Here is a 24,156-nt window from a genome sequence, read left to right on the forward strand (position 1 = left end):
GACAACTAATTCTTGCCTTTATTTTCACCCTTCTTTGCCGTTTTCTATCTCTTTCAGCTTTTTAGTTTAAGTCTAATGTCTAGCTTGCCCACAAGAAAGTAGGAGGCATCTCAGTTGAAAGGTGACGTGCTAAGAAATCCACTTTCCTAGTGAATACATTGCAGGCATCACAGGTCTCTTATGACGCCCTGATGTTCATCACCCCAGTCCACGCCCCAGTTCCCAAGAAACACGTGCATTGAATTAAACACTTAACAGCTAACTAAATCTGCTTGGACATTATCTTTGTGGACAGAAACAGTGTTCAGGTCCTGCCTTTCATTAAAAATCTCAATTGTACGATTTACAGTCAAGACTGAAATGTAGTGACTTACCTGCAAAAGTTCAAGGACAAGCCATAACAAACAAAAACAGCAAAAACAAAACAAAACCAAACAAATTTGGTCATTATGACTTCTCACTTTTTATTTGAAAACAATGGACTGTCAATTAATTACCAAACTATTTACAAGGGAGTACTGGGGTTTTCTGATCTGTCAGATCAGCACAAAGGTAGCAGGCACATGGCTGAGGATTCTCATTGGAGCAATGACTGTGTTTGGGGTAACAGGCACTCTCAGAGTCCTTGACAGAGGTGACATTGCTGGTGGCTCTCTTCTCTTTGCATAAGAAGCAGCTGACCTCACTGAACATGCAGTAGATACATAGCTGTGACACAGGAGGCCTCATTCGTTAATAGGATAAGCAGTACCAAACCATGACCTTCATAAAAATTATTCTTATTCCAGAATAAGGCTTTTATTAAGCGCTTTCATCTTCATCTTCTCCACATGTTTTTGAACCTTCTCTCTGAGCCTGTTGTTTTGAGGTTGAAAACGCTCATCTGGATGGTTGTGTGGGTCTCTGCAAGAAGTTTAAAAGATCATTTGTACTTAAAATAGCCAGGGAAGCTACTTAGCAGTGCTGACAAAAACAAAGGAAGAGACACACAATTTCTATCCTTTTTATAGTGACCACAGAGGATATTCCATTATTTATGCAGAACTGGAAAGCAAGTGAAACTGAAAAGAACATCCACTTTTGGCTTGGTCAGCTAGGGAAGTTAACCATCTGATAGGCAAACACATATCAGGCTGAGTTTCTACATTTTATCTGTGAAGGAACATATACTGTAATGGCCAGAACAACACAATCCATGTGAAAAACTGATTTGCCTTAAGGATAAAAATGCAGAAACTGCTGTGGAGGAGCAGTAGGATGTCATCCAGTGAAATACTGCCCCGTCAGTAACAAAGAAGAACCTTCAGTGACAAAAGAAAGGATTTGGACTTCACTGTTTGCTAATAGATTTGTTTCTAACTTTAAAAGGACAAACAAATGGTGAAGCTTTCAACAAATTTAGATGGCAGCAGAAATTGAAAGTAGACCAACCCAAACCTGCTAACAGTTTTTCTTCTTCCCCATGTCCTCAGTCCTATTGGGAATCAGAGCTTGTAGGCTGATTCTGTATGAATATCCCCAGACTGCCCCTTCCCAGGGCCACCTTCTGTTCTCTAGTGGCCATTCTCAGAAAAGCCAACTTTTATTAGGTTGGAGTTTATTTTAACCTTTGAGCTATTTCCAGAGTCCCATCCTTAAGCAGAAATGCACTTTTCATACAAATTCTTTTGTTTTTGCTATCAGACCATAACATTGTTTTCTAAAAGTAGAACACAGGCACTATTTACATACACAGAGGTGTAATCACGCTAGTAGAAAGTGTTAACAATGACATCAGAAAGCACATGAGGTGGTGCACGTATGTCCTATTAGATGTAACAAATGCTCCATAACTGGAATTTAAGTAAATCATCTACTTTAGTTGATGTTGAGTTAGCCAAAATGGACTGAAATGAACACTTGAAATATAGATACCTAGAAGTGTTTAAGGTATTTTCAACTCTGAAGAAAACTTGAAAAGAATAAACCTTATGGTTATAAAACTACTTACCTAGAAAAAGTACCATCCAACACTGTACAACTGTGAAGAAAAAAAAAAAGTGATTTTAGTTACATGAGCTACTCCAAATCCTCACATTTTGATAAGCAGGGTGTCATAAAATGAGAAAAGTAGCACTGAGTCAGACACATGTGTTTGTACAGCAAATTATTTTCAATCAATGCTGTAATAATCACAATACAGCAATCAATGTTTTGTCAGAGACCTCATAATACTCAGCACTGTTTTAAAGTTTAATGAATGATAGAGTTGCAGAAAATTTGAACAGTCATTTCCCTCTAAACTTAAATAAAAAGACATACAAATCTCTTGGTGGCTCTGAGAATTTCAGGCTATTATACACATCCTGACTAGCTAGGTGTCTAATCATCATCATTACCACTTTAAAGAAACAGCAACTGTTGGACAGAAAGATTAATTCATGTGTTCAAAGCCACACAAGGTATCTGGGAAAACACTGGGTTAGAACTCAGCACGTTCTCCTGTGTTCTGTAATCGCTTATCTCACCCATACAGTCTACTGCTGAAGTCCATTGTCCTCAGTGTCCCACCTACCTGCTGACATCACATACCTCCAAGTTTCTTTCACAGAGCACCCACTTCTACTTTCAGCCCCACAGAACTGCTGGGCAGCCTTGCACGCTTTTCTAAAACCATGGTGGTAATCACCAGCCTCCTTAAAGATCCATTTGTCCTTACTTACCTTTCTTCTTTTGCTGATTTCATTTTGCCTTCTTCTGTGAACACCTGCCCAACCTGTGGAAATTCAGCTCTCAACATCTCTGGAGTAAGAATCACTTTGAACTCAGTTTGATCTGTCTCACTAAAATCAGTAAGATGAAGAACAATCAGGTTTTATCCTTTTAAAATTATTTTTTAGTCAACAAAACCAAAAATATATCTTATGCAAGAGTGACTTTGTGCTCTTGCCTTTGAGAATCTCTCAGATGATGTTTAGACGTATCCATACAAGCATTTAAGACTTAATCAATCACACTGAACACAAAAGAGGAGAAACTTACTGGTCAATTACGTTCTCTCTGTCTCTCTCAGGTAAGTCATACAGTATTGGTGGTACATCTCTTGGAAGCATATCTGAACTGTAAGGGTCCCTGCGATGGAAATGGAATTTAAGATGGGCAGAGAGTAACTGCAGCCAATCGTTACATTACGAAGCTTCACAGTAGTAGCTATAGTTACAAAGTTGATGTAATTTTAAATATTCCTGGAAAAAAGATGAGCACACCAGAAACTAATGTGGTATGGGGGAACATGAGCCTGAGAGATGCTGACTACCACTGGTGCAGGTGTCCACATGTTAAACATTTTACTGCTCATACTTGTGCCAGACAGAATTTGTACCTCCCAGAGTCTTCTGGCACTGAAGCCAAATGCATTCAGGGCAGATGTCACTGGAAGTTTAGAGTAAAACTTCCTTTCCAGGACTAGGTATTTCCTCTAGTGATATTGCTCTTAACTCACCCTCCAAGGAGAGTGATTTTGGATTGATGAGCAGTAAATAATTCCATCCATACGCCCAGAATTACCTATGGGACTAGTTACTGGTCATGTAGTTAAGGACATCAGAAAGGGGTACAGAGGCACTGTCTATTCCATTTATTTCTTACCTAGATGTTGTACTTGCCAACGTGGGAGTGTTCGAAAAGATGGAGTACACCACTGGTAAGAATCGTCTCCAGTCCATCACTCCACAAATCACTTCCTGAAATTATAAGTGCTACAACTATCAGACATCTAACACAGAAAGCAGTGGGGAGAGAAACTTGCAGGACAGAGCATCCGATTTCTTGGTTAAGAATTGAATCTGGAGAGCTGCAGTTTTCCATATTTAAATGATGCTTCCTCCACTGCAAGGTCATGAAAATACAACAGACAGTGAAAAGGAAAACAGAGAAATACTTCAGAGATAAATAAAAGATATGGACAAAGCCTAATAATAACAGGTTATTCTGACCCATGTACTGGTTATTACGTGCATACATAATTTTTATTTGAAAGTGTTTTTCTATCTAGGATGACTCTTCATTTTCCTTCTTAAGTCCTTGGAGCAAGTTCTCAGCAAGAACACACTCAAGGCAGGTACTCATACAATAAACCCAAAAGGCCATACCTTGTGATGCAGAAATTTCTTTTGTGTGACTGGAATACTGGATCCTTTGGGGCATTCCTTGGTAAAGGTATATTTTGGAAGAGGACAGAGATGATATTCAATATTTGTTTCAGAATAAGCTAAAGGAGGTAAAATTGGAAATAATCCTGGAATGGGGTTCTAAAAACAAAAAGAGATTATTTTAGAAAATCACTCTGAGCACCACAAAGAATTGATGAAAATTCAGGCCTTACAGTTAACATATTCTCCCCAAACTGACATGTTTGTCACATCATGACTCTTTTGTTCAGCGTAACCCTCCATCTCCTGACTCTCCCCCCATTGCAGACCCATAATCTGCCTGGCTTATCCATGCTCTCTGCTGTCCAAAATGCATGAATTTAGGTGTCATTTGCAATTATGGAAGAAAAAAAACATTGCCTGATCCCCCCAAAATCCAGTGCTGGTTCTCTGAACAGTCCAGAAACCAAGGAAGTGAACTGGCCTTGCCGTGGTGGAAGTTTGTGAGCATTTTATCATCTATTACACTGTGCAAGCATTTGCTTCTGCCTTCAGTTTAATGCTGTGTAACATGGAATCAGGCTGTGCCTGGCTCTTACACTGACACGACAGAGGGATGAAAGAGATGCACAGAAGATCTCATCAGTAAATCCACCGGAGTCCTAGCCCCACGCAGTGGGGACAAGTCTATACTATGTACATTGTGCCAAGACCACCAGCACAGCACACTGGGCTCTGGGCCATTTCAGCTAACTAATGCTGAAAGACCAAGCCACCCAACTCAGGCCTCATGCCATGCTGGCATGAAGACACCGCCTGTACTCACACACAGCACTTCACTGAGCTAAAAGCTGTCTCTGGTGACTCTGAGCCCGCAATGGGCCTCCAGGCTGTGCTGCACTGTGTGGGAAATACCTTCTATAGTTGGTGCCAAGTAAAATCATCTATGTGAAAATTAAATAACTGAAAATCTTCCAACGCACCTGGTTGTGATTTTTTGAATCTTTGTGCCTAGCAATTAGGATATGTGGCTTGGGATGTAATGAGAACTACTGGAAACTCTAAGGCAGCAGGATGCAATGTGAGCAAAGAGCTTGACTTCACTTTCCCCACTCTACTTAAGGATTAGGCAGAAGCATAGTTCCCCAGCTGAAAAAAATACTGTACCTGTCCTACTTACCCAGGCAAGGGCATGAGGTTAATAGGAGGACTGAGATGCCAAGCCCATGGATTTTTGATTTTTTTTTTCCATAACATGCAACCAGGGAACTAAATCAAGAAGAAGGGAGGGACCCCAAGGTGTTTCAGGGAATCCTGGAATCAGTTAGAATTTGTGGAGTATGGGACTGAAAGGGAAGACTCCAGTTTTCTGCCATCACTGGCAAATTTGCCTCTGCTAAACTGATCCAAATTCCACCTTGAAGTGGAACGATGTCCCTCTCCATGGGATGAGCTCTGTGGTTCCTACCTACCAAGGCTTGCAACTTGGATTACTCACGCTCTGGCAGATAGCTTTATATACCAATCTGAGTAACCAAACTGTCCACCAATAAACACCCTTTCCCCTCTTTTCTTAGGTTCTTTGTGGAAGTCAACTTCTACTTACAAAAATGCGAAGCGGGTTGCTTTCTGTAGGGTAGACTAAAGCTTGGGGAGGAGCCAGTTTTAAGAGGCTGACATTTCTTTTTGCCACTTCTTCTGGGGATGGTTTGCCAAAATCCATCCTGTGGGAGACCAGGTGGAGCTGTCCCTCAGGAGAAGGAACTACTTGAACTAACTCATCCTTAAAAAACACAGACATCAAAGGTTTTCAGAGTGTAGCAAGCCTTTTGTTATACAATGTTGGGAAAGAATTAATCAAATAATTGTAGAAATGTTGGGGTGGGAGTGACTTCAGCAAAGGGAGGTTGTATTTGAGATTACTTATTACCTGGGCTCCCTGCCTCAGCGGCCGGCAAAGTTTTCGAGGTTTGTAACTTGTGGCTGCATGGTGCGTACAAAATGGCTGATAACCCATAATCCTGAAATGCTGAGGAACCTAAGTGCGAAGGAAAAAGACATACTGCAGGAGATGACGACAATCACTTCTGATACACTCACATATGGAATGGAGCATTCCAGTTTTATAACAGGCACATCGCATTTCTGCAGTAAAGGATACTTGGATTGCTATTCTGGAACATAATATATGATCAAAACTTTGAGAAGTTCACAAGGACAAGCTGAATGAGTGTATAAAGAAAATTTCCATTCTTGCTTTTCTGTGAGAGACCATGGATTTAAAAGTGTTTTTCTTTGATCAATTATACTAAACTTAATGGGCTTGAGAAAGGCTGTATTAAGTAATAAAACTAACACTGACAGCTGAGGGAGCTGTACTGACTCACCTTCAATTCATAAAAGGGAAGAACGTGTCTGATTTTCACATCTACAGGTTTGATAGGAACGAGGCCAAGAGCATCAGGTTCCTGGAAGAACACAGTATTTAAAACCCAGTAATATGGTGGGCATTTTGTTTTGCATTGGCAGCAATCCATCAGCACAGCTACTTGAAAACATATAAATAATTATGCAAGCATTTTAATATTTTTCCTTTCTTTTCTAGGACTTTAGCATTTCAGTCACTTTTTTATTTATTTTCCTGTGCAAAATCATGGCTTTTAAGGTAATTAATGTATTACACATAGTTTTAGAATGCAATCAAGAGAATGTAAACATTTTAACTGCTTTTAAGAGCTCAACAGCACTCTGAATAAACCTGAAGTCCTGAATTAATTTGCTGGAATTCCAGAACACCAGTCACATCATAAAGTATAAATAAAACAATATAGGTTCTGGGGCCAATGTCTTCAACAAAATTGTTGGCCACCATTTTAATTACTATACCTACCAAATCACGGCACAATTCAAGGGAACTGTAAAAGGGGAATTCAAAAGGCAATATACGATCTTCAGATATGCTGGAAGAAAAGCCCTTATATTCTTCACTCTTCTCTGTTTTGCTGAAACACCTGTTTCCTGTCAAGAATGGAAAGCAAATAGTAAGATTTTGTAATGTAACTTAATTCAGTGCTTCAAAAATAGAACCAAGACACAAAACATATTTAACATCTTCCTTATACAGGATGTGTCAATTCATTTTCATATGGAAAGTAAGGTACTATTTTCTAAAGTTTTTAAATACCCCATCTACAAGACTCCCAAGCACACTGGGAAATGTCCCCTTGCAGAGGCAGGAGAAGACCTGATATAGAAAGTTGTCAAACTGCATGTCTATGAGGTGGTATGAAATAAACACAAATTCTCTTCTGTGCCTAGGACAGCCAACTGTGACTCCCATCCAAGGCTAGTTACATTCCATAATTTTTAAAGAACAAGTGATTTTTTCAGGCCAGCACTGTCATTTCAATATAGAGATTCAATATAAAGAAAAGTAATTGCTTGAAAACACTTGTGTGAGAAAATGAGAAGGAGGAACACCCAACCCAGTACTGGCCACTTGGCTATGTATCTCAACTCTTTCTGTCCCATTTCACTGAGTTCAGATATCTTGCCTTTATCACACTTCATCTAACTGCTTGGGTTCCATCTGATCTGCTTACCTACTCGTCTGTTTCTCATATAATCCCACCTACCCTTTCCTTGCTGTTTCTCAGCCCTGTAAGTAGCTGCCCTATTATTGAGTCGCTAAGTTGCAAGGCTCCTAAGAAGAGAATCACATTTCAAAAATATGGTAGATAATGTGTATGAAAAATAGATGTATTTTGACTACAGCCATATACACCTTTTCATGCTTCTCTTTTTTGCTTGAAGACTCCTTCGTAGGGACTCTTTCTTTATGTATCTATCATATATAGGCATGCACCTATAGTGCACAAACCACAGTACAACCTGAATTATCAATAATTCATTGCCAAACTATCAATTTGTTCTTCTGCTCCTTACCAGACGCAGAGCCTTCCTCCACTACTTTGGCTTCTCTTGTTAGCCCACGGAACAGATGCAGTAAACGATTTAGTCGACTCTGAATCACAATCTGAAGGAATGATTTCAAATTTTAAAGTTTAATAGTAAGTTTAACATTCTAAGATTTACAGTCATAGAAATACACATAGATTACAACAGTATTTATTCTACAAAGCTCACTCAGACATCTATTTCAGCATTTTTGCTATAGTTTTCTGTTCAGAAGGGATAAAATGGGGAAGTAAAGATATTGAAAGGATTTCAACTCTACAGTGACACTACACATCAAAAACAGATCAGCTGTTTGTTTAGCCTTACAGTTTAATTAGACTTTTTCACTAGATCCTAATCCTTCAGCTGTGTCTATTGGTGTATACAGACTTAACAATAGGTAAACAGTCAGCTGATCACAGCCATATGAATACTTGTGGCTTTGTGAAAGAGAGTATGTAGTAACGCTCACTGTGAAATTTGCCTAGTGCTGTTTATCATAGGGTAGCAGTGAAGAGTCCTAGGTTCAAATACCAGAAGGAACCATTTGGCCACCTCCTTATTTGTGCAATACACATTTCATCTCAAGGTATTTGTACGGAGTGTAGTACTGCGGGCTGTGGTAAAGAATAGATTTGAGAAGAATATCTGAAGTGGGCACTGGGAGAGCAGGAAGTTTACATATTGCTTACTGCATTTATATTTACTCGGAGATGAACAGTAGAAATGCAAGGTAATACTTAAATTCAATGGAACAAGTGATTTTATTGATTTAGTCTTTGACTTCCAGGCTGGGAGGGATCTTAGGAAACCTCTAGTCCAATCTCCTGCTCCAGGCAAGGTCAGCTATGAGATCAGACCAGGTTGCTCAGGGCTTTATTCAGTCTCGTCTCAAAAACATTAAGGGATGTAGACTGCACAGACGCTGGGCAATCTACTAAAACAATTGTCCTCATAGTGAAAGGTTTTTCTTACACACAGACTATAGCTCTCTTGCGGGAATTTGTGTCCATTGTTTCCCATGTTCCCCTCATCTTTCTTGTACTAGGGTCCCAAAATTGAACATGATATTCTATACGCATTTTGAATTTTTTTTTGTTCAGAAGTATTTTGTACATTAAAAAACAAACAAACCCCACTAAATTCTTCTGCATTTGCTTAGTATTGATTGTTTTTTTAAAAAAAATACTCCAGATCCTTATTTCCTGGTGAAGCAGGGACACATTTATCAAACTGTCAAATCCCTGGCTAGCTGGGAAGACTTGTTATGTGCTAGTTTGTGTGTTCTTTTGTGCTGTTTCCAAGGTGACATACCATCACACTGCATTCTAGTTGTTCACATTACCTTGTATGCTGCTTGTTGGAATTTCCTCAATGTCCTGCTTCTGTTGTCCCAAGGGTCGTTACGGAGCAAGTTGAATGTGGGATGGATATTTGGATGCTGCATGGTATTAAAAAAAAAAAAAAACAAAAAGGTACCCCTTTTAAAGCTGGTCAGCGGAGGAATTTCTCCAGCCCAAGCTATTCCTTGGCCAGAATCCCTACATTATTTCCCAACACTAAAATTAAATCAAGTAAAAATGTTCAAGTTGAATTATTTCATTCCAGATCCATGTCACCCTACTGGCATTTAAACAGAAGTCTTCTCTGCAGGGCTTAATGGGAGGTAATCACCAAAAATCCACTGATGCAATATGGGAAATGGAGAGGAAATGTAGCATGTTCTGCACCCATACATAAACAACAGCCACATACTATGGCAGAAGTCCAATACATTGGCAGTCAGTGGAGAGAATGGACCAGGTCTCTGCTGAGTGCACACTTCAGCTTGCACAAATATGAAGTTGGAATAACTGTAAGGGCTCAAACCAGAGGCTCAGCAAATTCAGTATCCTCTCTCCAATAACAGCTGACAGCATAAACCTACAGCAGGGTGAAAGACCAGGGTAAACTTACAGCAATAATTCCCCAGAATAAACTCCCAACATCTAATCATCTCTGGCTTTGGACATACTTGAGAGAGGGGTGGTGTCTCTATATTTAATGACTTGAATTGTCTGAATGCTCTTTGAGCACAAGTAAATCTCTTGATGCATTGATCTCTCCAGTTTTAAACTGATGTGACAGAAAAATGTAGCACTAGAAGGGACTCCAGTGGCACCACAGTACAATTCTTCATAGGAGGGCAGCCACTCAATCAGAATGTAGATTAGGAAGGTCATTGGAACCAACTCCACACAACCCCATGCCATACTCACCATGTGATATTCAGCGCTTTAGAACAGGCACAAAAGTACAGGAAAAGACCAACTACCACAGCTATGATGTTCCTCAAGAAGAAAGCAGCAAGGATCCTTTGTGTTGCTAACAGCCAATGTTCCTTCAGTAGCAGGCTATTTATTAAACAAAGCTTCCAATAATCCTAGGAAACGGATCCTGGGAATTATCTCACACCACAGCGAAAGACAAAAACCCTAATTACCAGAAAGGTTCCTGTCAATCAGACCTGCAAGGTAAAGTTTGCAAGTCTTGTGATTTGCTTAATCTAACATTTAGGCATGAGAAAGCTACTCCTGAGAGCTTTCAGGAACAAGCAATATGAATCTCAGGTTAGGCCTGTAGATTTCCACTTGTCTCTCATTTTAGAAGGTCAGAACATCAGAAGATGAGTTGTACATGCAGCTCATTGCTGGTTCTACTGTAGTAAAATGAGAAGTACAACACTGATACAGAAATGGCCATATTAGGAGGAAAAACATTCAGTGACAAATAGTTATGGTTGTTTGTTAGCTTAGTGGGTGATAACAACATATAAACAAACCTGCTCAACAGTCCGGATAACACGTCTGGAAGAAATTTCTACTTTGTTCCTTTGAAACTCCTTTTCTATGTTAGGATCTCCTCTTTGAATCTAATTTGTCACCAGGAAGAACAATCACATTAGTTCAAAGCATTCAGTGATTTTTTTCCCCTTATTTATGATTAGCGGAAATTCACTTACAGTGTACCTATTCTTGAGATATGTTGCAAATCAGACTTCACCCACTTCTAGGGAGTGATTATTGCAACCCTTTAGCAAGTAACAAAGTCAAAGTGTTCTTTTAGGTCTGAATTTCAATCTAATCCCTACCCTAATGAAACACAGATTGCTTTGCATAGGCAGAACCAATAAGAGAGAGATTACAAAACCAACCACGTAAGTCAGCACCTAAACAGCTCTACCCAGGTGACAGCACTACAAAAATTTCCTGCAGCTTTCCAACATTGTGAACATCTTCTCCATCACGGTTTCCAGTGATGCCTGCTCTTTAATCTGTTCATGTGTGCAACAGTTTACTACTGCTTTCACTTCACTTTTCTGAGACACTCTCAAAGCGTTCAGGCATACTGGGTGAATACCAGTGCTTCTCCTCATTATGCTTCTCCCACCACACTTCTCCTTACCTATTGTTTCATTAAAGACATAACTATGTCTTTAACCTTGGCATTACTATGGGAAGTGAAATTCACATGATTTTGATGGACTGAAGCTTTAAGACAATGAAAGACAGACTAGTTAAAGGTCTCCAGGACACACAGTCCCAGGCTGTAAAATACAGTGGCCAGTTGAATAAATGATGGAGGAATAATAAATACTTTGTGAGGCCTAAAGGCACTCAAGGTGAACAAACTGACAGCACAAGCAAAGGTACACCTCTGTCAGAAAGTCATGGGGACAACTGTGAAATTACCCCAAAACCTCCACAGACAAAAGGTGGCCAACAGGTAACTAAGTAAATATTTCTAGACAAGGTGAATAAACATCTAATTCAATGATACACCAATCTCACATTCTAGATTGTTGGTTTTGTTACTTATTTCCTCCTTTGTTATTGTTAAAAATAATGTTTGAATTAATTCACGCTTAATTTAGTGTATAAACTAAGCCTTGACCCTATCTATAAATAATGTGACTCCCATAAACAATGCCTTGGAGGTCAGTAGGATGTTGGAATCTACTTGAATATCCAGAAGGCAGGATAAGAGGGACAAGCCCAGCCTATCTTTGAGGGCTGTGCCACATGGGGGTAAATATTTTATGCCACTGCCCATTGCAGCTCTCACCTCTACAAAAGACCACCTGCAGTCTGGAGTGACTGGAGGAAACCAGAAAGAGTGAGGGTGAAAGCACAGAAGAACCTGCTGAATTATCTCCCCGTGGCTCTGCAGGAGAGCACTGACCAGGTTTAGCCCTTGGATTGTAAGCTGTTTGAGAGGTACAGAATAAACAGAATGTTGGATGCAGCCACAGTGCTGACAGGATTGCTGCACTGTGATGTAGCTAGGTGGAAATCTACCAGGTTGAGCAATACCTGTTGTAACAGGTATTTATTTACATTTCCATTAATAACTTAACCTTCTCTCTGTCTATTTCCCGGATAAAACTGCCTCGAAAAAGTGATGCAGAGAAATAAAGATGTAACTGTAGAAACAAGTCCAGCTAGCACAGGTGTATATCAGTGTGTTAAGAAAAACTGAAGGCATAAAGAAATTGATACAGTTCTCTAGTGCACTGCCTATAACTTGAAAGTATAACCTTGATTTTAATTTTATAGAAAAAATGAGCAAAGGCTAACCTTGTACCGCTCTTCTTCCCTCTGTCGGTTTTCAATAACCTCTTTTTTAAATTCCACAGAGACTGGATCTTTGCCTTTATGAACTTGCCTGAATTTACAGTAGAGGCAAGAAAATGCTTTATTAACCTTCAAATATAACAAACTGTACATTAAGTAGACTGATTCTGCTCTTCCTAAGGTGTCTAGGAGTTCATAATATTCAGCATAAGAGCAGTTCAAACAATTGCAAATGAAACCACAGTATGCTTACACGATTACGTGCTCTGCTTTACACCATGTGATGTATATGTGCAATTCTGTTCACTCCATTACACGTTTTAGCCTTGATTTATTGACAATCATGACAAGAACTCCCTCTACCTTTAAGGGCACAAGGTGGGATGGAATACATGGGGTTGGATGAACAAGGTTTTCAGTAGGTTTCTTTCTGAATGTAACTATCATACAATCAAAAACCTCACTGGGTACACTCAGATTGCTCACAGGCAGAAGGAAAAACATGAAAGTAAAACAACAGTATCTTAGCTGTAAAAGAAACCCATCGTGACATGAAATAGCAGCTTTATGCACCAGTTAATATCGCATACATCATTCACAGAGGCCTCAGCTAAGCAAATCTCCATGTTGTTAATATGGCTAATTAACACTCACCACTTTAGATGACTTGCTTCCTCTTCCTGAATATTTTGTTTGACTTTCACTTCAAATATGGCTTCCTTCATCTGTCTTGTTTTTATCCCTTCATCACCTTGGCAAAGGACTGCAAGAATATCAGAAAGACATATCATACCACAAACTAGATTGAGTTTTTAATTGGAAAATAACACCCATGGTGATAACTGAACTCAATCCATAAAACTAAGGTGAACTTCTTACAGAAACCACAATCATGTCACTTCAGCAATTCTAAAGCTGAGTTTCTCAAGAGAAACCTACAAATATCGGTAAGATTGAGTTTACACTGCTTAATTATGTTACCTTCTTTCAAGTTCTTAATCTTCAGTTTGCCTGGTTCCTGATTCAAAACAGTGGCTACAGCATATGGATTTGACAAATCTGTGGGGAATCTGAGGTTCTGGTATTCAATTTCCTAAGAGATACGAAGAAACAGAAATGAGAAAGATTTTCAGCCCTGAAAAGTACTTGTGATTATTCTCTCTTTGCACCCTTACCTTTTGAATAGGCCGGGATTGTGGCTGGCTGAACTGGAGTCTTCTCCACAGCACTGACTTTCCTGCAGACACTGCTTTTCTCTGTGGACGATTTTGTTGTTTTTCAAATTGTTCATTTCTAGGTGTCAGAAGGAAAGATTGCTCTAAGTACTCTGTAAATTGTACATAATTGTAGTACACGTATATATATCCCTTTTAGATATAAAGGAAGATTGGAAATTCTTTTCACAATTTTAAAGTGGAACCAAACTTTCTAAGCTTGCTAACTTCTTAGTTCACAAAAAATAGGTAGACCTCATTGCTCAAAGACTGTACCTTGCAAGGCCTTAACAATAAGGATACCGTAGATCAGACATAAGCTGAGGATGTTCGATACCTCTTTAAGAATATTTAATATCATTATTTTTATTTTGGTACAGTGTTAGGTCACACAGAGAACATGCACTCTGAACAAATGATGTAAGAGCAGGTACGTGTATTAACACTTGAATGACATGAGTGCATTTTAAGTCACCATAGACAGAAATGCTTAAAATGATTACAGAAAAATTGCATAAAATGGATACTTTTTAGAACTGGACAAAAATATGCAACAATCAGTCAGCCACACATACATTAGACCCAGATTGGGTGTTGATGTTCCTGTGAATACACATACATAGGGCTTTGAGTGGAACTGTGAAATCCACAACTGCATTTTCATTTGTGCTGTTCCATACTCGAGTGGGGAATATTTCACAATTAATTCCACTTTCCCATTGCCTGGAATGATTCCTGTGATTAGAGAAGAGAAACAGTAAGAATCCGTCTAATGTGAGCCTGCTTAAGCATGCTGAAATGGATTCTGGACTGCATTTTTTAAACATTATTACTGTTTGAAAGGATGGCAGTAGGCCTCAAAAAAAAATCAGGTCTCAAAGTGTCTTTCCAGAATGATCGGTTACCAAATAGTGGGAGATACTTTGCAATAGCAAAGAGATTTGACAGTAAGAATATTTCCTACTCTTGTGAAAATGACTGGCTTTTTATATGCAATAGTTTTTTCACTTACATCTGCTAGTCTCAAGTCTCTGGCACATCCTGCTCTCTCAAAGCATCATGGATGTATTTCTCTGCATTCTCCCACGTTTGGGGAATTGCCTGGACCCGGTGCATTAGGTGTCTCTACATGGTCTTATTTCCTTATTACCTATTCCATAGTTTTATCAAACCACTTCAACCACCCTTCATTTCCCTAAAAATCAGGGCAATCCCAGGATACAGGTCCTGATACTCCTTGGCTTTTCTGTACAGGTAGTAACAAAACTGAAGAAGAGTTTTTTTTTTGTTTGTTTTTGTTTTTTTTTCCTCCCCAGAACAACTCGTGGAGATGTAGGACCCTACCTTTTCTGAAAGTCCAACCTAAAACACCTTTATTATAGAAGAAGGGGAACGCAATTCTTAAGGGAAATCTGACATGTCAGGCCAAATTCATGTCATTCTACATAGAGGAATAACAGCAACTTTTATTACCATGTGTAAGTAAGTTTAAATTCCAGTGTCACAAATGGCAGTGACAGATTTATGAAGGTTTTTACTTATTTAAATCTTTATGTATCTGTGTGGAATTGACCAAAGTGCTGAAGTGAATTACACAGCCAGGTCTCACTCACCTACACATTTGTGTCAGATCAGCTGGGCTCTGACATGCTTCTGCTGGCACCTGGCAAATGTCACAATGATAGCAACTGACCTGCAAATAGTTATGTCTGCCTCAAGACAGAGCCTTCAACAGTATTAGGCATGAAAATAGCTTATCTTGTAGCCAAAAGTCCCTGTCTTTTTTAAGCCCATACACAGAAGTCTAGACAGAATCTAATATCCACTGCTGTACTCCTTAATGAGGTAGGAGCCAGGTAGCCCTTAGGGAAAGGTGTGATAAAGGGGTGAATGCTGGGCTATACCTTACTGCCTCCTTTCCAAAGGCTGCACCAGCAAAGAGAGCAGACAAAGACTGGATGAAATGCTTGGGAAGTCCCATATTTTGCAGAGATCTATAGTTGGGCACTGGAGGAGAAACCCACCAGCCACAGAGGGCTATTTGCCATGAGGCTGTATATAACTAATATTTGTCAGCCTGTGTTTACCTGGAAGTACTCCGAGGCAAAGGCTTTATCTTTCTACACACATTTCTGTACAGCACTGAGTACACTGTCACAAGTAAGTACACTCAAATACAGATTTAGCATCTAGAATGTTAAATAAGTGCAATTTACCAGATGTTGGCTGGACAGTGAAGGCTCTGTGAGACTGAATAAAATTAATGTGGAATTCAAAATCTATTGGGCAGCTGCACTGCAGTGGGATGACATACTCCTTACTGAAAAGGAAGAAACAAAGAGAAAATAATGAAACTACAGGCAATCACCAATTACAGGCTGGAAAATTGTATTAGATAGAACATGCGCTGAATATATCTGTGCCAGAGAGATGGCTTATGTATTAATGTGAAAATAGTCATTTCCCATTGCTCCAAAGCAGCAAAATTCTTCAGACCTTTCACTCAATACGGAAATGAGACCTACATCTTGATATGACTTCTGGGTATTTTATAACTTGACTTACTTTTTCCAACACCTACAAAATCTGATTACAGAAAAATTCATCAATTACTTTTCAGAAGTTATTTATGCGTATTCTTACTAGCTACTGAAGTTTACAAGAATGTAAGTCCAAACAATCCAAATCACAGCAACACAAGTACAGAACAGAAATCCACCTCATCCCACAGCTCTCCTTGTGGAAGACGATGAAAGAAGACTGTGCAGTCTTCAAACGTGTTGAATACTCCAGCACGTCAGAATGACTGGATTTATCCACCACAGAAATCATAAAGCCACAGCCTGATTTTCATAAAAGCCCTTTATGTCTCACAGATTGTGTGAGGGTACTCAGCACACACCTTTTCAAGCTGCCTTGCTTTTTGTATGTATCCTTTTTCATGTATCAAACCGAAACACAAAAGCACTGATGTAAGGCCATCCATCATCCTACAAATCAAGATCAATTTACCCAGGCTTATTTCTGTTTTCTGTAAACTGTCTGACTGAAATCCTATCCTGCTGATTAGTAAAGAATGCATGTTATACACAGCGTTCCTTTGGAAGCACATTTTGAAATGCTTAGGGAAATGAACAATAGCAAAGTCTTTTTTCTCTGCCTTAATATGACTTGTTCATGAAGATGTAACAGCAGACTGGAGAAGCAACTTATTTTAACATATGGTGTAGCTCATACCGCAAACAAAATGCCTTAAAAACACTACAATTGTGCCATGTGTTGCCTTATGGACCTTTTGTGCCTAACGAGAAAGCTGGGTCTTATGGAGAAAGATATGGGTCTACACTTGTGGAAGTAAAAGGGACTTTTTCCATTCATTGACCTCAGTGGGCTACAGATCAAGCCCATAGTCCCTTGGGTTCTGTACAGTACCAAGTATTTCAGAGAGATTTCATCTTTATGGAAGTTTGTAATAGCCTAATGATAGTAGCTGACTTCCTTAAAATTTTCAAGACTTTATGATGTACAAATAGAGCAAAATGAGATTTTTCAGGTTTTATGCATGTACCACAAAAACGGACAAATGTACGTCTTTAACTCACCTCTGACCAACTGATACATCAGACATATTTATAAATGATGGAAATTCCACAACATTCATAGCAGGGTAAGCATGCACAGGAACAAGTAATGTATCTTCTCCCTAAAAAAAAATAATAATAAACGTTTAAATATTTATTTGTTGTAATGAATAAGTGTTATGCAAAGTAAAAGTTCCTGTAGTGGTTGGTCAGTAAGTGGGCATGAAACGCTTCCAAAATCATCACTGTGGCTCCTTATGACATTGACATTCTGCTTGCTTGAAGTATCCATCTGGATTTCCATACTTCCAGCAACTATCTAGAGCACCTCCAAGACATTACATCAATGTGGCATAAAGAGTGCTTTATCAGCAATATAACAGAATAAAGTTAGGGTACCCAGAGCTCTGGGATATTACAGAGAAAAAAAAAAAAAGATGTTTAAACCCAAATACTCAAATCCAGGCTTACTGGGAAAAAACGTGGGGCTCTAGGTGATTAACTGTACCTTTACTTTATTGTTATCATGTCCTAACAGTTGTTCCACTCCATTACAAATTTAATAGTATTTTCTCACAATAAATGCTCACCTGACAGTGAATTCGGATGCAGTCATAGTAATAGCGCCACTCATCAGGACAGAAATCAACAGTAACAACGTATGACAAGCCAGGGACAAGCCGATGCTAGAAAATGACAAAATAAAATACAAGACATGTAAAAGCTGCCTATATGCACACAGAAACAGTGCTGAATGCAAACGGCAGTCTGAAGGCTTTCTGACACTTACAGTTTTGTTGTATTTGATCTGAAAGTATTTTGTCTGTGGTGGTATGATGTGAAGGTTTATTACATCACCAGAAATATTTATCAGCTTCTGTAGAACAAAAGAAAACCAAAAACATGTTACAATATAAGAGGGCAATTGGAAACACATACCCAAGAAGGTATATTAAACATGCAAGTAATCATTTCAACTTTAGTAGAAAAAATTCTGAGTATGCTCTGAATTTGAAAAGAAAACTATTTAAATCTTGCATCCTGCATTTTTATTCTTTGGAATAAAGTCACAAGTTCTTAGAAAGAACTGCGTCTTATTTTATACATGAAAACTCCTGAAATCAGCAGAACTAATTGCTAAAGAAGATGCTGCTGTTGTATTGAATTCTGGTGCTGTTTTGCTTAGGAACAAATAAGCAAAAAAAGCATTTTTGTTCCTTTGCAACAATCTATTGACTTCTCTTTTGCAGAGGTCTGAGACAACAGAAATGATTTAATACACAGTTTTGTTCTGGATCACAAAGTAAGAAACCTTTGGACTGTGACTATTCAGCCTGCTATGTCTCCTGCATCATGGAATCATTTAGGTTGGAAAAGACCTTTAAGATCATCATTTCCAACCACTCACCTAACACTACAAAGTCTACCAATAAACCATGTTACCAAGTGCCACACCCACACACCTCTTAAATACCTCCAGGAATGGCAACTCTACATCTAGCTGGGTATAGAAGGTAACCTCAATACCTGACCAACCTCTCTGTGAAAAAAATTCTTCCTAAAAATCCAGTCTAAACTTCCCCTGGGACAACTTGAGGCCATTTCCTCATGTCCTGCCTCTTGTCACCTACAAAAAGAGACCGACACGCACCTTACTGCAACATCCTTTCAGATAATTGTGAGGAGGTGCCCAAGAAGCTGGGAGGGGACAGAGTGAGGACAGCTGATTCAGACTGACCAAAGGGATACTTCATACCATGTGGCGTCATGCTCAGCAAGAAAAACTGGGGTGAAGAAGCAGCAAAGAGGGGACATACAGCTGAGGGACCAGGGTGCTTCTCCTGCCCCTGGGTGGGCCAGCAACAGCACCCTGGGTTGCATTAGGCGAAGTGTTTTCATTACACCTGGTGGACCTAATCCATCATCATCACCCAACTTCTTCCTCAAAATGCCACATCAATAAAGAAGACAGACAAATGGAAAGCAGAGAGAAGGAAATGAGATACTCAGACTATTCACTAGGCAAGGAAATCAAACCTATCCCGACTTTCTTTCCTTAAGTTATATTGCTCCTGGAAGAAGGCCAGAGGTGCTGTCAAAGTCCTTGCAGCAGTGAACCTGGTTACAGCCACAGAAATGGTCCAAGTACACTTTGATAACAGTTCCTCATGGCGTTAAAGCATGAGTCTTTCATCTGTGACTTGCAAGTCACACATCACTCTTACACTGCTCATAGACGCAGGAAAAAGAAAGGCAAAACAGAGACCATAAAGGGCAGCGATGCAAACAGCATGGCACTTGTCTGTTTTGTTACCACAGGGACACTGATTTTAAGTGCTGCTCTTTAGAGCACTCACAGAGCAAATGGCCTCATGACCACAAGCAGTCTACTTGGCTTCTGTTACCCTTTTACAAGCCCCAAGAGGATCCCTGCCCTGACACTTACCAGCGTCTGTTGGTGATGTTTTCCAACTTCATACCCTCCGTAGTGTAGCACAGCAGGCTCAGCCTGTACAACATTGCTCTTCTGACGTTCTGAATAAACCTCTATAGAGAAAGATTGTAAAACAGGGAGATTAGGAAGGAGACCAGGTGAAACATACCTGGCAAGTGTTACTTACGTTTAGCAAGTATGTTCATGTAGCACCTAATGTATTACAGAGAGAAAAAGGAAACAGAGCTCTTGTTCAGCAGGCATGACTCTTTAAGTGGAGAGTTAAGGTGGCATCTACTACCTCAGCAGATCCATGATCATTTCACCACTTTATCTTCTGGCATCTGTCTCTTCATGGCTTCAACAAGCCACCACAAAACTTTAGGGTCAGCCAGTACCACCATTATTTCTTTCCTGACTAACTCTCCCAAGATTTGGGCTCACAGGGAGACACAGGTTAAGCAATGGGATGAGAGCTTTGCCTGTGAGTTGAGAAAAATAATAGAGGAGTTCCTCCTAGGATTGCTCCAAGGTTGGGGAACAGTCAGAGAGCACAAGCTTACTTGATTCCAGCAAGTGATTGGGGACAGCACGTCTTCTTTTAGGTTCCTCCACTAGGCTGTCCAGAAGGACACTGGGTATCTTCTTGAAGGGTTTCTCAGCAATTGTGTTTTCTGTGGAGGCTGATTCAATCACGTCCATGTTAGGACACAAATGGAATCTGAAGGGTACTAAAATTCATCAGCACCTGGGGTCAAATAAAAACAACATAAAGATAGAAGTGCCTTCCCTTACACTGCTAACATCTGTTGGCTAAAACTATTTAAAACCATTTAGGAGAGTTTTTGTTGCTCACCCCACCCCTCCCCCCCCACTGAAGCAGATTACAGAACAAACCAAATCCCAAGACCAGTTAAAATTCTTCCCCCCTACCTGAACAATGGATTTACTGTCTCACACTCTGGACTGTAACTGGCAGGCATAAGTACCAAACAGCTGAGTGCCAAACATGCTTCAAGGAGGACAAAAATAGAAGGTAAACTTCCAATCACTTAACAGAGCCAAGTGTCAAATCATCAGGCAGACTGACATCATTATTCATTTTGATATTATCCACTCTAGACCCACTGTGGAACAGCACCAACAGCCAGTTCCTCAGGAAGCCACGCTCTGTGCTACTGCTGAAGTTACGTGGCCACTGAACCCTGGGGAACCCACACTCAGCCATGATGCACAGGTCTCACAGCCAGGTGTGCATAGCCTGAGCAGGTCCACAGAGCTCCAGAAGTCAAGCCAGTACACGAGGTAATAGTTTCAGCCAGTAATTACTTCCAAAGAAAGCTGATAGCTACGGCATCCATCCCACTGCTGGAGAGAGCATGGCTGAACCAGAAAAGAGGCAAGCTGTGGAAGGAATGGCATACACCAGAACTCCACCACCTCAATCCAAGTCACATTCGTGATCAGAAGTCTTCATGTAACACAGCGTATTTTTCACAAGTGTGCTCCAAACACTAGACATCTGCTTGTTATTTACCTCGCTTATGCACACATTTGCCTAGGACTCTTCCACAGGATTTTCACATGCCATACCCTGCCCCTGCAGACAGTGACCCTCAGGGGTGCCGTTAGCAGCACAGGCCTGGCACCTCAACAGGGCAGGACACGTGTGAGCCAGTAAGCTGGAAAACCCAAAGCTGGAAAGCCTGAGGAAATGTGTCTCACCCCAGCTTTCCAGAGCAAACCCCAAAGTGTCTGCTGCAGAGACAGTGTGCTAACACATCTGCAGGACGGGGTGATTCCAGGAAACCTCACTCACATGGCAAGCCCTAACACTTAGGGCATCTTCAACTATTCTAGGGCTTACTGGGGACGTTTGGCTTTCAGGACTTCTCTTTCCTCCTTCATGTCCCCCAGCACAGACAAGAAGAGAAGGTTCTTCTGATAATCCCACAATCCAAACTGATTTCTGCAGATATGTTCTCCCAACGTCTCCCGAGTGTTTGGGTTATTAACATGCAGATTCCTTTTTAACTTTTAAATATTAATATGAGGGATAAGAAAATTGGCATTTGAATCTTTTGTTTAGATAGCATCAGTTGGGTTATTTGTTTAGTGAAGATAACTGTAAACCCAGGAGGCCAAAGGTATTATAGATCTTGTGTTAAGTAAGCACGGTTATCAGAACATAAACTTTTCTAATGACAAGAGCAAATATTGCACAATCAGGACACCAGACACTATCCATCCGCACAAAATTATCTTCCTAAATTCAGCACATGGCCCTTGGCTCTCCTATGAACTGCATGGAGAAAAAGACAAGATACTTTTGGCACAAGTATTGAGCTCAAAGGCAGCCATGCTGGGTTTTTCATCCCTCAAGATGCTTCATTTTGTATTTGCTCTTCACAAACAGGAAGATGCGTGCGCTGCTCAGGATGGTGCCGCATTAACGTCAATGCACACTTGAACTCCCTCAGTGCTACATATAACAGACTCCTGACAGTCTCCTGTTGTCAGGAAGCTTCTGGCTGCTCGAACTGCAGCACAAAGGCTCATTAGCTGCTTGGACAACAGGTAGGTGACACAATCCACACTACAGTAGTGCTTTCAGATTCAACAAATCCAAAGCTGAGTTGTTGGAACACAAAAATCATAAAATCATTCAGGTTGGAAAAGACCTCCAAGACCATCTGATCCAACTGTCACCCTACCACCAATGTCACCCACTAAACCACATCCCTAAGCACCACATCCAACCTCTCCTTGAGCACCCCCAGGAATGGTGATGCCAGCACCTCCCTGGGCAACCCGCCCCAATGCCTGACTGCTCTTTCTGAGAAGAAATGTCTCCTCATTTCCAACCTAAACCTCCCTAGTGCAACTCGAGGCCATTCCCTCTAGTCCTACCACTAGTTATCTGTGAGAAGAGGCCGACCTCCAGCTCCCCACACCTTCCTTTCAGGTAGTTGTAGAGCACAATACGGTTTCCCCTGAGCCTCCTCTTCTCCAGACTAAAAATTTAAGAAATCTCTAAAAATATGCCACCTTTCTTCTTTTGGTCAGCATACCCCTCTATGAAAATAAGTTTTGAAAAGCTGGAGACAGACTTACAATGGCAAAATGTTATTCCCGGTGTAATTGTATCAGTAATTCAAAGAGATGCCACTATCACCACTCGTGGTACCCTCACCAATGTTAGTAACACATGCAGTGTTTGTTACTGAGAGAACCAACGCAGGACAGATGATTACATGCCAAGGCCCTGCAGTCACTGCCAGAGCCATGTTCCCGAGCTTTCTGAGAGACCCGGGTCTGTGCTTGATGTGGCGCTTTTGTGCAAAACCATCACCAGAAGATCTCTGTGGCTGTGAAATCCTGGGCCCATCGGAGGCAATGGCAAAAGTAACCCCAAAGCCACCGAGGCCAGGGTACAACCGACCCTTCTTCTTCCTTCTGTGACTTTACAAGTGACAAAACACACACTTTTATTAAACCAGCTGACTTTCTGAGCAGACAGACGAGCTGTGAGTTTCCCCACAGGTGTCCCTGCCGGTGCTCACATTCCCCTTACTCCGCCTCGGAGAGGGGGGGCTACAGGTCCTGCCCCAACCCCTGGGGACCTCTGGGGACCAGAGGTAGCCCCACGGGTCTCCTCAGCCCTGAGGAAGCCGCCACTAGCCCCTGCTAGCCCCCACTAGCCCCACTGCCCCCTCAGGCCGCCCCGCTCACCTCAGCGCCGCGGCGGGCCGCCACGGTTGCTCGGCAACAGGCAGCCCAAGCGGGCCGCACTACTCCCTCCTCTCCGGGGGGAGACGATGAGACCCGCCGCCACCAGACGCAACCGTTCTGGAGAAGAAAATCCCCTAGAGGGAGGCTGCATGCTTTATCCCATTCAGTAAGGAGAGGATGAATTTCAGCGGGACGAAGAGGGTACAAGGGCGTTCCGCCGCCCGCTGTGGTCCAAAGAACCCCCCCGGCAGCGGCGGTGGTCGCGCCCTGGCGGTGCTGCACGGCGGGCAGGGCGCTGTGCTCCGCAATATGGCGGCGGCGGGGCCGGGGAGGGAGGGTTCTGTCTGTGGTGTGCTTCTTCGCAACACCCAAACGATTCTGGCTGAAAACGCGTTAATAAAGGTGTCCTGGCAGTCGTTGTGAGCGTTTTCATTTGGGGCCCGCACCTCTTAGCCTTGCAGATTCCCAGCAGAAGAGCCGAAGTGGTTCACACCA

General features: G+C 41.1%; 1 protein-coding gene across 5 annotated transcripts; it reads right to left on the reverse strand.

Annotated features, from left to right (window-relative positions):
- Positions 1–443: 443 nt before the first annotated feature.
- Positions 444–24,038, reverse strand: CFAP221 (cilia and flagella associated protein 221). 5 transcript variants are annotated; one of them, XM_035332417.1, is made up of 26 exons: positions 23,662–24,038; positions 23,282–23,391; positions 20,493–20,677; positions 19,942–20,042; positions 18,286–18,372; positions 18,086–18,181; positions 17,517–17,617; positions 16,131–16,234; positions 14,490–14,649; positions 13,876–13,993; positions 13,682–13,793; positions 13,358–13,463; positions 12,704–12,791; positions 10,909–10,998; positions 9,433–9,528; positions 8,076–8,166; positions 7,021–7,148; positions 6,518–6,598; positions 6,061–6,168; positions 5,737–5,913; positions 4,131–4,289; positions 3,628–3,722; positions 3,022–3,111; positions 2,703–2,822; positions 1,991–2,020; positions 444–903 (listed from the first exon to the last, which is right to left on the reverse strand). In XM_035332417.1, the coding sequence occupies exons 3-26, from the start codon at positions 20,629–20,631 to the stop codon at positions 780–782; spliced, it is 2,601 nt and encodes an 866-aa protein (XP_035188308.1). In that variant the 5' UTR covers positions 20,632–20,677; positions 23,282–23,391; positions 23,662–24,038; the 3' UTR covers positions 444–779. The 5 variants fall into 5 exon arrangements, with proteins under 5 accessions (XP_035188308.1, XP_035188310.1, XP_035188311.1 ...); XM_035332419.1 differs by lacking the exon at positions 23,282–23,391; XM_035332420.1 differs by lacking the exon at positions 1,991–2,020.
- Between the last annotated feature and the right edge of the window lie 118 nt (positions 24,039–24,156).

The sequence above is a fragment of the Oxyura jamaicensis genome, chromosome 7, assembly GCF_011077185.1.
Source record: "Oxyura jamaicensis isolate SHBP4307 breed ruddy duck chromosome 7, BPBGC_Ojam_1.0, whole genome shotgun sequence".
NCBI lineage: Eukaryota > Metazoa > Chordata > Aves > Anseriformes > Anatidae > Oxyura > Oxyura jamaicensis.